Raw genomic sequence first — 15,254 nt, forward strand, 5'->3', positions numbered from 1 at the left:
GTCCCTGCTGTGTTAGGCAGGGCTCTCTCAAGAAGCAAACGCTGGACACTCTGGTTCTATGGCTGTAAGAGGGTAGGTTTGCACAGTCCACACAGCAGGACAGAGGGCTCAGTTCAACTCACTTTCATGGAACACTTAATGGAATGAGAGTCCTTCAACTCCCATGGGTTGCTTGGTCCAAGGTGGACGGAGCCTGTCTCCTTCCGGCAAGACAGGCAGAGGCCGCCATATGCAGCAAACAGCAGGGTGGGCCAGTCAGTAGCTCCGAAGCTTAGCGAGTCAGGGATCCCAGATGGGATGTCAAACGTAAGCAATGTAGGGCAACCGCATCCACCAGCCTCAAGCTCAAGTGATGTACGTACCAGCAGCGTGGAGAAGCAGGTCTTGAAGGAGCCTCAAGCTGTAGTGACCCGGTCCATGGGTTGGCTTGGCCCACAGGTAGTTTAGCACATAGGTTGAGGCCGCGAACTAGCTAAAGCAGCAGCACGCTGGTCTGATCACCAGCGAGCATGAGGAAAATGGGATGCTGGCTGTCTTCATTTATCTCAGTCACCCTCCAATCAGCTGTGACCTGATTAAACTCTGCCCACACGTTCCTATTGGCCTAGTTGCCACAGCAAACCTAACTATGACAGTCCACCCCTTGCCAACTTGGCACCTGTACACACTTCTTTAGCCATATCAATTTCTAGACATTAATGAAATCACACACTTAACATCATACAGCTACCATCCGTACACATGGAAACACACGGAATCTATTGGTATCTGGTATACTGTACATGAACAAAGGAAAGATCCAATAAGCACATAGAAAAGAGAAATACTGACAATCACAAACCTCACTTTTGCCATTGATCACATGGTCATAACTGATAGGTAGGACTACCTTCTACCATTACCCATTCGGTGGTGATCAGGCTTAAGACCCACCCTGCAGGGCCTCGGCCTCCTTAACACGGCCAGGAACCCGCCCTCCCAGTGGCAGCACAGCGGGAGCCGAGGTCAGGTCTGACACACAGCCAGCACCCTGTATGACAGCAGGTCTGCCCACAAGGTCTCAGGGAGCCGCTTGGAATTACAGAAGCAGGTGGTTGGGCTCCCTGGGAGCGGCAGTGGGTGGGATCTGCTGACTTGGGGGTGAGCAGCCAGCGCTCTGACTGTTGTGCAGCCAGAGGTGGGTTCCAGCCCACATTTGGGGAGGACAGTGAACCCCCCTGCCTGCCAGAGTACTGAGCCCTGTTGTCCGGAGCTCCGAAACAGGCAGACCTGCCCAGCTCCGGCAGGCTGCCTGTAGCAGGGATGGAGGGTGTGGTTGGAAGATGTTTCCTGGCACAGAATTCGGGGTGGCAGGGTCGGCATCTCCTGGGGGGCTGGCTGGTGGGCTTGGGGTGCTGTCCCAAGTCACCTGACCAGTGGAGATGTCACCAGCTAGTGTGTGGGAGTGTGTGTATATATATGTGCGTGTAGGTATATATGTGTCTGTGTATGTATGTATGTGTGTGTGTTTGTTTATGTCTGTGTGTGATGCGGGTGTGACGCACATGTCCCAGCCTGGTCTCAGCCCTGACTTCCTCTACCTCTTGCTGACCCTGAAGCATGGCGAGGTCCTGCCTCTGAAGATCGTCACCTACGCCGCCCTGTGCTTGTCACTGATGGCCCTGCTGGTGGCCTTCGTCCTGCTGACGCTGGTCCGGACGCTGCGCTCCAACCTGCACAGCGTCCACAAGAACCTTGCCGCTGCCCTCTTCTGCTCCCAGCTGGTCTTCGGGGTTGGGATCAACCAGACGGAGAACCCGGTAAGGCTGCCGCCACCTAGGTCCCCAGCAGGCTGCCCGCCCGGGACGATGGTGAGACCTCACCTGCGCGTGGGCGCTGCGCTCATCACAGTGTGATGCTGTGGGGCCAGCCGTGATGCTGTGGGCAGTGGCAGCTCGTGGTCCTGGGGCTGATCGCTGGGCCTCAGGGACATTGAGCCCCATATGGGTGTCTGGGGAGCCTTGCCAGGGGTCGGGCCCCCTCTTTCTGAGGCAGACACCGGGCAAGACCCCAGTCCTGTGAGGGGTGCCCATCCCCACCCGACATCTGGAAAATCAGCTCAGCTCCCTTGAAAGCTAGGCCTCCTGCAGTGGGGTGGCACCCACAGTAGGGATCCTGGGGTACACGGCTCAGGAGGTCCAGCAAGCGAGTTGTGTTTTTCCTGGATGGCAAGGCTCAGAACCCCTTGTTCCCAACCCCTGCCTTTCAGCTTGCATCAGGGCAGGAGGGGAGAAGGTCAGTTCGGGGGGGGGAAGGGGGACTCTTGATCGCAGACACAGGTAACCACAGCCTCACGCGCCAACCCTGCCCTGCAGCTCCTGCCCCCACTCGTCACCCCCAGGAAGCACGCTCCCTGGAGACCTGTTTCTCAGGGTGAAATGTAGAGGTGTGACCCGGAGCCCCCGACAAACAACAGCGGACTCACTCGGCTTACCGTGCAGCCCCTTACCCAGCTGGCGGTTCTGGCAGCTCCACCCGGGACCCCGCCCAGGTGGCTCCCCAACCCACCCACCCAGGGCAGACTTGGGAAGTAGTGAGCGCACTGTGACTTCTGGCCCCCAGGTCACCCGACACCGGGCAAGCCGGGTCCTGCTCTCTGCACTGCCGCTCACACACTGTGCAAAGTGAACACCCACTAGGTGCAGGCGTCTGCCGCTGCTGTGTTCGCCACCCACCTCGGGGGACCCCTGTGGCCGGAGCAGAGTCCCTGGGTGGGGTGAGTGGGTAGAAAGCTCAGCTGCTGACCAGGAAGCTGGAGGTTGAAGTCCATGCAGAGGCAGCTTAGTAGAGTGACAGTCTGCTTCAGAAAAATCAGTGTGTATGCCTGTGTGTGTGTGCACGCGTGTGCGTGTGATGTACATGTGACATACCACGGGTCCTACATGAAGTAGTGACCTAAGAACCCGCTGGCTGACTGTCATACATCCATGTGCGGTGACTCCAGGGAGCTCAGAGACCACCCTGGCCACTGCCCCCCCCCCCAATCCCCGGCCTCCCCAGGAGAGCAAAGAGCCAAGAGTCTCAGCTGTGCCTTGCTGGGGGCTGGGCACAGTTGATCACAACACCATCTACTGCTGGCATGGCCGCCACCTTGAATCTACCCCAGACCTACCCAGGACCACCTCCATCCTGCCCTCAGGGAACCCACCTTCCAGCCCTGGGCCTGACACGTCAGGTGTCCAAATGGCGCCCTCTTGGTGGGTGGGGCACTGTGTTGGGTGAAGCGGAGGACAGGGAAGGGTTGAGCAGGGCCACCCCTTTGCCATCCAGTGGAGGCGTCAAGGAGGCGTTGGGACCAGGTGATCCAAAGACGAGGCACAGTGTCCGCCTCCTGCAGACTGAGGAACGGCTTCCAGGGCCACGAGCAGGGATGCAGTTGAGAGCAACCGTCCCAGCAGTGGAGGGAAGGGAAGCCACCAGAGGTCAGAGAGCAGGCAGGACCGTACCTTCACAGGTCTGGTGGGTGGAGCTGAAGCTCAGAGCCTGAGGCCGGGCAGCAGGTATGAGGAGAAGGGCGAGAGTGAGGTCCAACCGGGCACCCAGGAGAAAGGAGTGACCAAAGATCCCTATAAAGAAGAGTGGACAGGAGACCAGATAGATGGTGGGTGGGTGGATGGATGGATGGATGGACGGACAGACGGACGGACGGATGGATGGATGAATGGGTGCATGGGTGGATGGATAGATGGATGGGTGGATGGATGGATGGATGGACGGACGGACGGACGGACGGATGGATGGATGAATGGGTGGTTGGGTGGATGGATAGATGGATGGGTGGATGGATGGATGGGTGGATGACAGGTGACGGGATAGGTGGGTGGATAATGGGTAGGTGGACAAATGGATGGACCAATGGATGAGATGTGTGTATCACAGCTTGAGATGCAGATAAATGGACTGACAGCATGTGGACGAGGTTGGACTCACCTACTGGGGGCTGCCCAAGGTTCCAGCTGGAGTGTGGGCGGCCCCCGTCAGTACAGAGTGGTCCCGTGGGGATGGGCAGGGTCCGGGAAAGGAAGCAGAATGAACGATAGGACGAAGGCCGCTCTGCCTGGCTGGTTGCAGGTGTGGGACCTCTCAGGACCGCCCTGAAGTGGGCAAGCCTCCCGCCCCCCAACCCAGGTAAAGATGGCGTATGGCAGCCCTGTGACCTTCAGAGGGTTCTGTTGCCAGGCACCGGGGCTTCTCAGCAGGGACTTGGGTCCAGTGCCACCCAAATCCTCAAGCATTTGTCAAGTGAAACCCTGATGCCCTCAGGGGGTGCCCCCCAGAAACCATTGCACTGCCCCTCCCCCAGCAGGGTAAACTAGGGCATGGGGTCTGCTTCTTGATCAGGCAGGTGGGGCGTTGGCTGCAAGCCTTCAACTGTGTTCTGGAATTGGTTCAAGAGAGGGGAAAGTGGGATTGGGGACAAGGAGGTGGCACTTGGGAGCCGAGGACAGGCTGTCCCATGGCTGGGAAGCAGTGAGTCATACACCTGCCCACGAGGGGAGAGGAGCAGGCGCCGGCACACCTGGGCTTGGCTGGGTGCCGGGCTCCCTGTGAGCTCCCAGCCACACCCCACCAGGCCAGGCGTCCCCTGTGCCCAGACGGCCTGCAGGCAAGAGCTTGTCGGCAGGCCTTCCGCTGGCAGGGGCGGGCACAGAGCATTGCCTAGGCGTGCACAGCCCCGTGAAACTGGAAGTTGGGGTTCAGAGTGCGGTTTTGTGGGTTTGTTCTGCACCGTCGTTTAGGAAACAGGCCTCCTGTCTGTCTGTTATGACCTCCCCCCACCTCCTGGGAGTGCTGGAGTGTCTGATGTAGGCGGCCAAGCTGGCCACCTCGCCCCTGCCCGTTCCCACTCTCTCTGGCCTGGCCTGGCGTCCAATCCCAAGGCCTAGCCTCAGTCATGGTCTTGCTGGCACCTGCTTTGACTCTGGTTGGAAGGCATTTGATAGCTGTGATGCTAACCATATGGTGGCCTAGTGGCTATGCCGTGGCTGCCAACCACAAAGTCAGCAGTTGGAAACCACCAGCCATTCTGAAGGAGAAAGACTTGGTTTTCGACTCCCACGAAGAGGGACAGTCTCAAAACCCCACAGGGGCAGTTCTGCCCTGTCCTATGGGGTCGCTGTGAGTCGGCATGGACTCGGGGCAGTGAGCTGACCCCTGAGTGGTGCACACAGTTAAGCGCTTGGCTGCTGACAGATGGGTGCTTTGAGCGCACTCAGGGGCCTGGCTCTCGGCTTTAGAAAGATGGTGACCTTGGCAACCTTTCTCAGGCCCCCCTGGAGATCCCCTGATGGGAACAGCTTGTCAGGTGAATGCTAAAACAGCCCCTTAGATGCCTCTGGCTCCTGGCTACTGGGAGGCACGTGGGCAAGGCACATGGAGTTACCTGAAAGCTCAAGCCAGACCTCCCCTGACTCTGTTACCCACCTGGCCCGCCAATGGCCAGGGCTGAGGCATCCCCTTCCCGGGAGAATGTGTCTGAGTGGGGCCCCAACTGAAGGGAAGTGGCCAGGGGCTCTCCTGGTCAGACTATCTGGAACCCAGAGGGGAGCCAGGGCAGAACAAGTGGACCATTTAAGTCCCGCCAGGTCCTTGTAGAACAGTGGTTCTCACAACCTTCCTAATGCTTCGGCCCTTTCATACAGTTCCTCATATGGTGGTGACCCCCAACCATAAAATTATGCTACTTCATCACTGTAATTTTGCCACTGTGATGAATCAGGTGACCCCTGTGAAAGGGCCGTTAGACCCCCAAAGGAGTTGCGACCCACAGGTTGAGAACCACTGTTCTAGAAGGACCAGGAGAGACTGTGGGGATGGGGGTGGGGGCTGGTGTCTCTAAGTCTGGAGCTAAAGTCTGTGGACAGATTTGCTAGAAGGACCTCAGAGACTGCCGAGAAGGCACAAGGCCCCAGGTCTCCTCACAATGCCCCATTCTCCCTCAGCCTTCCTAAGGTTAGGGAGACCCCCAGGGCCCAGGGTGCACTGTCCACAGCCGCTCCACAGAAGCCAAGTCCATCTCCCGGGGGATACACACCAGCACAGGGTTGCTGGCCCTGGAGAGAACAGAAGGTTCCGGAAACTAACCTGTTCTTACCCAAGAGTAAGGGGCACAAAACCAGGAGCTCCCCGCCCCATCCACACCACAGTGCCCTGGAGACCAGGGCTCGGCTGCTCAGACACAGGCAAGAGTCTAAGGGCCGCCCCCCTACCAGCATGCCCACCCCCACAGTACTTTTTCATTCTAAACAAAAGGCCAGCTCGGAAAAGCATAGAATCATCCAGAAGTCAGCTTGCCACATTATCTGGCACAAACGAGCAGTTTACCACCCGCTCCCAAGACAGGCTGAGTCGGGTAGTGGCTGGCTGGACATGAGGCCCCTGAGTGGGACTGGGACCCCGTGATGGGCAGGAAGGGCCATCTCACTTGACCTTCCTTCTTGCAGGCCTTGGGGGAAGGGGGACCTCCGGCTGGGTGGGGCTGCAGCAGGCAGGTGCCAGGGTGGAGTGGGGCGCCCTGACGGGCCTGCGCTGACTGCCCCGCAGTTCGTGTGCACGGTGGTGGCCATCATCCTGCACTACGGGCACATGAGCTCCTTCGCCTGGACCTTCGTGGAGGGCCTGCACGTCTACCGCATGCTAACCGAGGCCCGAAACATCGACACGGGGCCCATGCGCTTCTACTACGTGGTGGGCTGGGGTGTCCCCGCTGTCATCGTCGGTAAGTTCAGGCCGCCAATGGCCCAGAGACCCCAGTACCAGCCCTGACGCTTAACCAGCCCCCCTTCTGCACAGACAGATGGTCCCCACACTCAGCCTCTGCTTCCAGCACCCCACAGAGAATTCAGTGTCTGCCCAGTGGGTTCTGGGGTGGGAGCTGGAGGGCTGGGAGCTGGGTGGGTGAGTAGGTAGATGGGTGGATAGATACATGTGTGCATGTGTGTGCGACTGGTTGGATGGATGGGCTGAAGTGTGGATGGGTGGGTGGGTAGCTGTGTAGATTAGTAGTGAGCGCTTGGACAAGTGTTTGGAGGGGAGAATAAATGCATGTATTTGTGGGTGGGTGGCTGGGTGAATTGGTGGGTGTGAGTCGATCATCGGTATATGGATGGATGGGTGACTGTAGGGAGGTAAGTGTGGATGGATAGGTGGACAGGTGGGTGAATGGATGGATAGGTGTATGGACAGGTGAATATATATATGTGTGTGTATTGTGTATGTGTGTGTGTACATGCATAGATAATGGGAAGGTGGATGGATGAAGAATGGATGAACAGACGGACAGATGGATGGGTGGTTGGATGGAGAATAGGAGGATGGGTGACCGCTGTCCCTGGACCATGTGAGCCCGTCCCTGGGAGTACCTTGAAGGGGTGCACACTGCCCACATGGACAGCCCTGTCACAGGCCCCACAGGAACCTTGCCTGGAGGGAGCCGTGTGGGCTCCCTCGGCCTCAGTGCCCCTCACTGTCCCCTCCCTGTTGTGTCCAGGGCTGGCAGTGGGCCTGGACCCCCAGGGCTACGGGAACCCCGACTTCTGCTGGCTGTCCCTCAGAGACACCCTCATCTGGAGCTTGGCTGGGCCCATCGGGGCAGTGATCATCGTGAGTGCGGCTTGGGGACGTGGGACACAGGGGCCCCCAGCAGGCCACCAGCCCAGTTGCTTGGGCAGCCTAGGGCAGGACGATCCCAGTGCCTAGCGCGGCCAGATCAACTCCCACCCGTCCTCACATTGACTCGGGATGTCCCTTCTGTCCATGGTCCACTGAATGGGCATGCAGGGCTGGGCCAGGGACACTGGGGGACAGCCGTCCACTGCCCCTGGGACCCTGAATTGCCCCAGGCCAGCATGCCCGGCATCTTGACTGCCCTGTTTTCCAGGTCGACACAGGCCTCTTTGTGCTGTCCGCCAGGGTGGCCTGCCTGAGGAAGCGCCACTACTATGAGAGGAAGGGTGTCGTGTAAGTGGGTGACTGCCTGATGGGGGCGGGGTCCACTGAGCCTGGCTGACCCAGAGAGGACTCTGGCCATCCAACCCTCCGCCTGGACCTGCTGGAGAGGGCTTTAGGCCACACCCACGTTGAGGCACCAGGTCCTTTAGGGTCCATCTCTTTCACCAGCCCTCAGGCGTGGAGTGGCCACGCCCCTTACAGGTGGGGAAATGGAGGCAGGGGGCAGGGCAGGAGGTCCCACAGCCCTTGAGGGGTGTTCAATGGGGAAACTGAGGTTGGGGGGAGCAGCAGGACGCTCAGCAGCACCCCCCCACCCGGCCACCCAGCTCCCTGCTAAGGACCTCCTTCCTGCTGCTGCTGCTGGTCAGCGCCACCTGGCTGCTGGGGCTGCTGGCCGTGAACCAGGACGGGCTGGCCTTCCACTACCTCTTCGCTGTCTTCAGCTGCTTACAGGTGGGCGAGGGCGGGGCGTCTGGTGGGACGGGCTTCCTGGGCATCTGGGTGGGGTGTGGCCGGCTGAGCTGGGGGGGCGGAGCTTCCTGTGGGGCGGGATATCTGTGGGGCAGGGCCATATGTGGGTGGGGCACTTGCGTGGGGCGGGGCCATCCAAACTGGGGACGGAGTTTTCAGCAAGGTGGGGTCTAGGGTGGGATAGGCCTGTCTGTGCGGCAGGGGTGGGGCCATGTGAGCCGGGTGGGTGGGGCATCTGCATGAGTGGGGCATCTTCTGTGCCCGTCCCAAGGGGGCAGTCCAGGGACCGGGCCCTCGCTGGCCTAGGACAGGCAGGCTGTACGGTGCCTGTGTCTTTGGTGGCCCAACATGTGGGGGTGATGGCGGAGCCCCCCTACCACTTACCGCCCACGCAGGAAGCCTGTACAGCCCCAACCACCAGGGCACGGTCCGAACTCCTCCGGGCTGCGCCCTGCCTGCAGCTGTGCCCCTGGGGCCCTGGGGTGCCCTGACCGTCCATCCACCTGCAGGGCCTCTTCGTGCTCCTCTTCCACTGCGTGCTCAGCAGGGAGGTCCGAAAGCACCTGAGGGGGCTGCTCTCGGGCAAGAAGCCGCACCCAGACGACTCAGCCACCACGCGGGCCACGCTGCTGACGGTAGGGCCAGGCTTGTCTTTGGGAGTGGCACTGCGCCCCTCCACCTGTGGGCTCCTGGAGCCTGAGAGGCACCTGGCCACCCACCCCCTGGCTGGGTGGGCAGGGGCAGCCTGCTGTGGTCGCTGGCAGCCGAGGTCTCACGGGGTCCAGAACTATGCCACTGACCCGCTGCCCCCCCCCACTGCCCCCCAGCGCTCCCTTGACTGTAACCACACATACAGCGAGGAACCGAACATGTACCGCACGGCCCTGGGAGAGTCCACCGCCTCGCTGGACAGCACCCTGAGGTCAGGCTGTGTGGGGGCCCGGTGCCCACCCCTCTTGTCAGTGTGTGTGCTGTGGCGGTGTGCCCCAGCGCTGAGACCCCCCAACCTCTGTAGGGACGAAATGGCCCAGAAGCACAGCGCACCCTCGGGGCCAGTGAGGGGCAGTCACGGGGAGCCCTCAGCACCCTTTGCCCACAGGAACACCAAGAAGTCCCATGGTAGGTCCCAGCACCCAGTGTCCCCACACCCTGGGGAACAGTGGGCAGCCCTGAGTGGTGGCTGAGCCATTTCATGCTGCAGCGACAGAAACGCCACAGGCGCTCGTGTGTGTGTGTGTGGGGGGGGGGATGTCAGGTGCCATCTCCCCTCAAGTCCCTTCTGCCTCTCCACGCCCCTGACCCCTGCAGAGCCCAGGCTGCCCTCACGATGATCGGTGATCGCCGTCCCTTTGTTTGAGACCAGTGCTGCCGCCACTGTTGTTGGTCACCCCCCCAGGGCTTAGGACAGACAACTCGGATGGCTGGGAATACCGTTGGGGCCAGAGCGGGGTCTGAGCCTGTCTCCTGTCCCCACCGCAGGCCGAGACTCCGACTCGGACAGCGAGCTCTCTCTGGACGAGCAGAGCAGTTCCTATGCCTCTTCCCACTCGTCCGACAGTGAGGACGAAGGTGTGGAGGCTGAGGACCAGTGGGACCCTGCCACGCCCCAGGCCCGTGGCCAAGGCCCTGTCCACAGCACCCCCAAAGGTGAGTGGGCAGACAGGAAGACTGCAGGGTGACCTGGTCACTGGGGTTGGCAGGGGTTGGGTCACACACACACACACACACACACACACACACACACACACACACACACCACCCCCAGGGCCCCCCTGGCAGACCTACAGTAGCCCAGCCGTCTGAGGACCTGCCCTCCCTGCTATCACTGCCAGGCCTGGAGGTCCAGAGTGACCGAGAGAGGGTGGACCCAGAGCTCTGTGGGGCAGAGACCTGAGCGTCGGGCTGGGCCCGGCCCTCTGTTTGTGCCCCAGTGGACCCTGCAGCCAATCACATTGATGCTGACTGGCCGGACGGGAGTCTGGCTGGAAGTGATGGGGAGGAGCCGGGCGAGAAGCCCCGCCTGAAGGTGGAGACCAAGGTCAGCGTGGAGATGCACCCAGAGCGGCCAGCTGGCCCGCTGCCACCTCCACACACAGAGCAGAGGAAAGGTGCCGAAGGGCAAGGGCCCGGGGGTGGTCCTTGTGGTGAGGGTGGGGACCTGGGGCCTCACAGGGTGGGCCCTGCAGTGTGGGTGGAGAGGTCTCCTGCCTGAGACCCGCAGGCGTTGATCCCTCTTGGAGCTGGCCCCACCCTTGGCTCCCGCCTGGAAGTGACCACTCGTCCCTCTCACCCCCTGGCCCAGGCATCTTGAAAAACAGGGTCACCTACCCTCCCCCACTGACCGAGAAGACCCCAAAGGCCCGACTGCGGGACAAGCTGGCCGACGGGGACCAGAGCTCCTCACCGACGTCCTCGCTGGGCTCCCGTGATGGGGGTTCTCGTGCCCCCCTGGACTGCGGTGTCACACTCAAAAGCCCGCCGCCCCGGGAGCCGGTGCGGGAGCACCTCAATGGGGTGGCCATGCACGTGCGGGCCGGAAGTGCCCAGGCCAACGGTGCCGACTCTGAGTGAGTGCTTGGTAGTGGGGCCGGGTGGGCCTTCAGTCACGTAGTTTGGGCCCTGGGTCCTGGGCTCCCTGGGGGTTGGAGTAGCCAGATCCCTGGAGTCTCCCTGAGACCCAGGACTGGGACCTCTCGGCTGAATGCTGCCCGTTCTGGGGTTCAAATCCACCAGCCACTCCAAGGGAGAAAGATGAGGCTGTCTGCTCCCATACAGACTGACAGTCTCAGAAGCCGGTGGGGACAGTCCAGCCATAACAGAGTGGACTCCCTGGCAGTGAGCCTTTAGCTGCTATCACCAGTGCCTTTGAGCTCATTACCATCCCATGTGATGACCACTGAGGAGACTGAGGCCAGAGAGGCCCGCTGCAGGGGTGGACCTGCCCTGGCCTAGCCCAGGGACCTCTCCCTGCCCCCTCCTGGCTCATGGCCCCAGGAACAAAGGGGCCAGGCCTTCTCAGCCGCCTCCGTGTTCAATCAAAGTGGTCTGGCTTCCAACCTTAGAGCCTCCTGTGTGCTGAGGCCGCCGCAGGGGACACATCATTCCAGCCCCGGTGGGCCCAGTGCCAGGGACCTCGTGGTCACCCTGCCCTGCCCTGAGACATGGCTCAGTGGGCAGCAGTGACCCTTGTCACTGACCTTCTGCCGCCTCCTGGCTTCTTCCCACGCACAGAGGCAGTAACGAAACTTCAATTTGAACCATCAGGAAACCCTGAGGTGAGGCCATCACTCCGAGTGGGCAGTCCATGGCCTTCCAGTGAGGCCGGCCCTGGGTGGGGGACCCCCGAAGTGGCAGCCCTGCGGCCTCTGCCAGCCAGGTGCATGAGCCCATCGGACCCCGTGACAAGTGCCAAAGGCCACACAGGCGTGAGGGCGACGTCCTCAGGCGGGACAGAGCTGCACCAGGATGCTGGCCCGCCAGAAAACGCTCATAGCAGGGGGCCACCTGCCCAGGCCGTCACCTGCCAGGGCTCAGAGGCACAGGACAGGCACAGGAAGGGCAAGGGTCCATCCGCCTGAGCGGGCACCCAGGCCCACAGTGGCAGCAACCTCCTGCCTGCATGGCTGCTCCAAGAAGGTGCAGGTGCTTGGAGACCCCGCGGGCTGTTGGGCGGTTTGTACCGAGTGTGGACACAGACACTGTGGACCGGGCGCTTGCCAAAGAGAGATTGCACAGTCGCCCGTGGGCCGAGAACAGACAGCCGGCCGGTCAGAGACTGGGACAGCCTGGCTGCGACGTCAGGACATGGCTGACGGACCTCCGCACCGGCTGCCTCCTGCGCTGCGCTAGTGTGCAGCGTGCTCCGCTCCTCCAGCACCGCGGACCTGGGCCTGTGGACTGGTGACCTGCGACTGGTGACCCTCTAGGCAGCTCCAGGATTGTCACTCCTGAGCCTCGATGACAAGCTTAGCCAGTTAACTCTCAGGCCCTATCGGGCCTCCTGGGCCTCCCAGGCTCTCAGGCCCTATTGGGCCTCCCGGGACCCTGCCCCCTCCCCTCTGCATGGCCAGCAGATGGGCACAGCCTTTCTCCCCTGCTCCCCTTCACACGCGCCCACCTGAGGCCCGGGGCCTCCCCAGGCGTCACACTAGTGGCTGCCAACTTCTCAGCTCTGACGTTCCCAGGACCTAGGGTTGGCTGGAGGCCACCCCCCAGCCCCCTCCATCCCTGGGGCTGACCAATTACTTCTTTTCGCTTCAAATGGCCAATTGTGCCAAGGGACAAAGCCAGAGTCACACTTTTCATGGGTGACCACACTGTCTTGGAAACCCACACCAACCAAGGACCAGCTGGGACTGTCCTGGGCTCGGCAGGCACCCCAGGGGCTGTGGCACAGGGCCCAGAGCCTTTCAGACAGGGTTTCTCTTGGGTTGCCTTTGTTCCCCGCTACGGTGCCCACCCGCCTGAGCAGAAGCAGCTGCTGACGCCCGTGAATCGCGGCAGACCAAGTCCGGGCGCGCACACCGTGCGCTGGCGCTGAGGGCAGTGTATCCCAGTGAGAGCCCGCAGGCTGTGCTCCTGAGCTCAGCTCACGGCAGGATGAGATCAGCATCTGCTCCTCGGCCTCCGGACTTCATCACAAATGTGCCTTCAGGGCGTGCGGCCAGGGGAGGACGCTCACCGCCCAGGAGACGTCTGCTCAGTGAAGAGCCGTCTGTGCTTGTCCTTAAACCTGCCCCTCTGGACTGGCTGCACCCTGCCCCGTGAGGTGTGGTTCCTGTTTGACTGGTTGAGAACTGTTACCAAAAAAACCCAAACCATTGTCTTTTTTTATTAAGACAGAATTTAAACCTATTTTTATGACTTAAAACTTTATGAGAGATTAGACACTGGAGGCTTTTTTTTTAAACAAATGTATATTTATTAATGTTCAGAACACTGGAATTGAGAAGAGTCTACAATAAATTAAGATTTTTGAATTTGTACTTGTGCTGTGCTCTGTTCTCTTCTACTACCCACCCCTCCCCCTTCCTAAGGCAGCTGTGGGGCAGGGGGTGGTGGGGGAGGAACACGTGGGCGGGGTTGGGGGGGCATATACAAGGTGCTGGCGGGACCGGAAGGTCAGTGGTTCAAACCCACCAGGCACTCCGGAGAACGCTGACGCTGTCTGCGCTCATGAAGACTGACTCTGCGGTCGCTGAGTCAGAGGGCAGTGGTCGACAGGACTGTCTTGGGATGCTGAGGCTGGAGGCACTGCTAGACCTTTCTGCCCCCTTCCCTGGGCCCCGGCAGCCTGGATAGACAGGCCCTGGGGTGCGGGGTCCTGAGCAGCTTGGATCTGTGGTTTTCGGTCTTTTGCTGTCCTGGGCGAGCGTTCTGCCAGTATCTCTTCAAATCCTGTCTCTGCACCAGCGTCTTTCTCTTTCCGGGAGTCCGGTGACTTGGGTGGTGGCCCTGTGGTTCAGGTCCGTGGCCCCGAGCTTGCTCCACCCTTTCCCAGGCGTTCGCCCTCCCTCTGCTCTTCAGTTCCCATCGTTCCTGGTGGTTGAGAGCGAGTTTCCCGAGTCCTCCATCCGCCAGCTCCCTACCCAGGAAGAGGCTCTGGGACTGCCGTTCACGGGTCAACGTGAACAGTGGGTCAAAGTGAGCAGCAGCACAGCTAATACCTTTTTTAATTTCCTTTGCCCGCCTGGGCTCCCCTGATGTCCCCTGAGCCGTACGAAGGGCTGGCCTTACGAGCTCTTCTCCTAGTGATTTCTGAATTCCGTCACCTTCCAGAAGCTTCCATTCAGTGAGCGCGCTCCTTCTTACTCTGTCTTTGGAGCAAACGCTTCTCATGCGAATGTTTGGAATCATTTGTCAAGTTCCACAGACACCACCACCCCGCTTTTAAATGTAATCCACATACCCGATTATTTGCCTTTTAAAGTGTTAAACTCCATTGTTTTTAGTATTTTTGCAAACTTGTGCAGTCAAAACCACCATATCACTCCAGACCGTTCTATCAGCCCCCAAATAAACCTGTATCCTCTAGCGGTCCCTCCCCATGACTACTGCACGCTTCCTAACTCCTAGTAGCCATGAAGCTCCTTAGTCTCTCTCAAGATGGACATTTCATGGCATTATCAAGGTCTTCAAGTGCCCTTGCTTTCAGCGAGGTCGTGTCACCTGCCTATCACCGATTATCAATAAGCCTTCCTCCAACCTGATGCTGAGTTCTTCAGTAGCCCAGCTCCTCAGCATGCGGGTGGAGTAAGGATGGTGAAAGCATACAGCCGGCACATGCCTTCCCTGATTCTAAACCACACAAGGTACCCTTGCTTTAATGACGTGGTCTGTGTACAGGTTCTGCTGGGGCACAACGAGGCGTGTTCTGAAACCCCCATTCCTCTCAGCGTGATCCAGAGCTTGTGTTACGCCTCTTTCTGGCGTTCCCTGCTTTCAGCCAAGCCATCTCGCATCAGCAATGACACCCCTTGTTCCACGTCTTCTTCCGCATCTGGTTTGGTTATCTGGTAAGCTTCCCATTGGTGTCCTGCTGCAACCTGCCTTGAATTATCTTCAGCAAAATTGCACGTGCATGTGATCTTAATGATTATTGTGTGGTAATTTCTGCACTCTGTTGGGCCGCTTTTCTTTGGAGTGGACACAAGGCGGCTTTCTTTTAGTCAGGAGGCCAGGTAGCTGTCTCTCAAATTGCTTGGCATAGACAAGCAAGGGCTTCCAGTGCTTCATCGGTTTGTGGAAGCATTTCGATTGGTATTCCATCAATTCCCGGAGCCTTATTTTTCACT

The 15,254-nt window shown here is 60.0% G+C and overlaps 1 protein-coding gene across 1 annotated transcript in view; it reads left to right on the forward strand.

Annotated features, from left to right (window-relative positions):
* CELSR1 (cadherin EGF LAG seven-pass G-type receptor 1) overlaps nt 1-13,439 on the forward strand; it is a gene marked incomplete at its 5' end in the record, with an annotated part of 123,796 nt that extends 110,357 nt beyond the window's left edge. Inside the window, 12 exons of the mRNA XM_045290688.1 lie at nt 1,599-1,799; nt 6,583-6,757; nt 7,529-7,641; nt 7,919-7,998; nt 8,316-8,442; nt 8,970-9,095; nt 9,288-9,382; nt 9,476-9,579; nt 9,940-10,107; nt 10,392-10,568; nt 10,763-11,027; nt 11,692-13,439. Of these exons, the coding sequence (XP_045146623.1) occupies nt 1,599-1,799; nt 6,583-6,757; nt 7,529-7,641; nt 7,919-7,998; nt 8,316-8,442; nt 8,970-9,095; nt 9,288-9,382; nt 9,476-9,579; nt 9,940-10,107; nt 10,392-10,568; nt 10,763-11,027; nt 11,692-11,716 (1,656 nt within the window). The remainder of the gene's footprint in view (nt 1-1,598; nt 1,800-6,582; nt 6,758-7,528; nt 7,642-7,918; nt 7,999-8,315; nt 8,443-8,969; nt 9,096-9,287; nt 9,383-9,475; nt 9,580-9,939; nt 10,108-10,391; nt 10,569-10,762; nt 11,028-11,691) is intronic.
* Between the last annotated feature and the right edge of the window lie 1,815 nt (nt 13,440-15,254).

This window comes from Echinops telfairi, unplaced genomic scaffold (genome assembly GCF_000313985.2).
Source record: "Echinops telfairi isolate 266 unplaced genomic scaffold, ASM31398v2 ScPeMD7_2;HRSCAF=8, whole genome shotgun sequence".
Taxonomy (NCBI): Eukaryota; Metazoa; Chordata; class Mammalia; order Afrosoricida; family Tenrecidae; genus Echinops; species Echinops telfairi.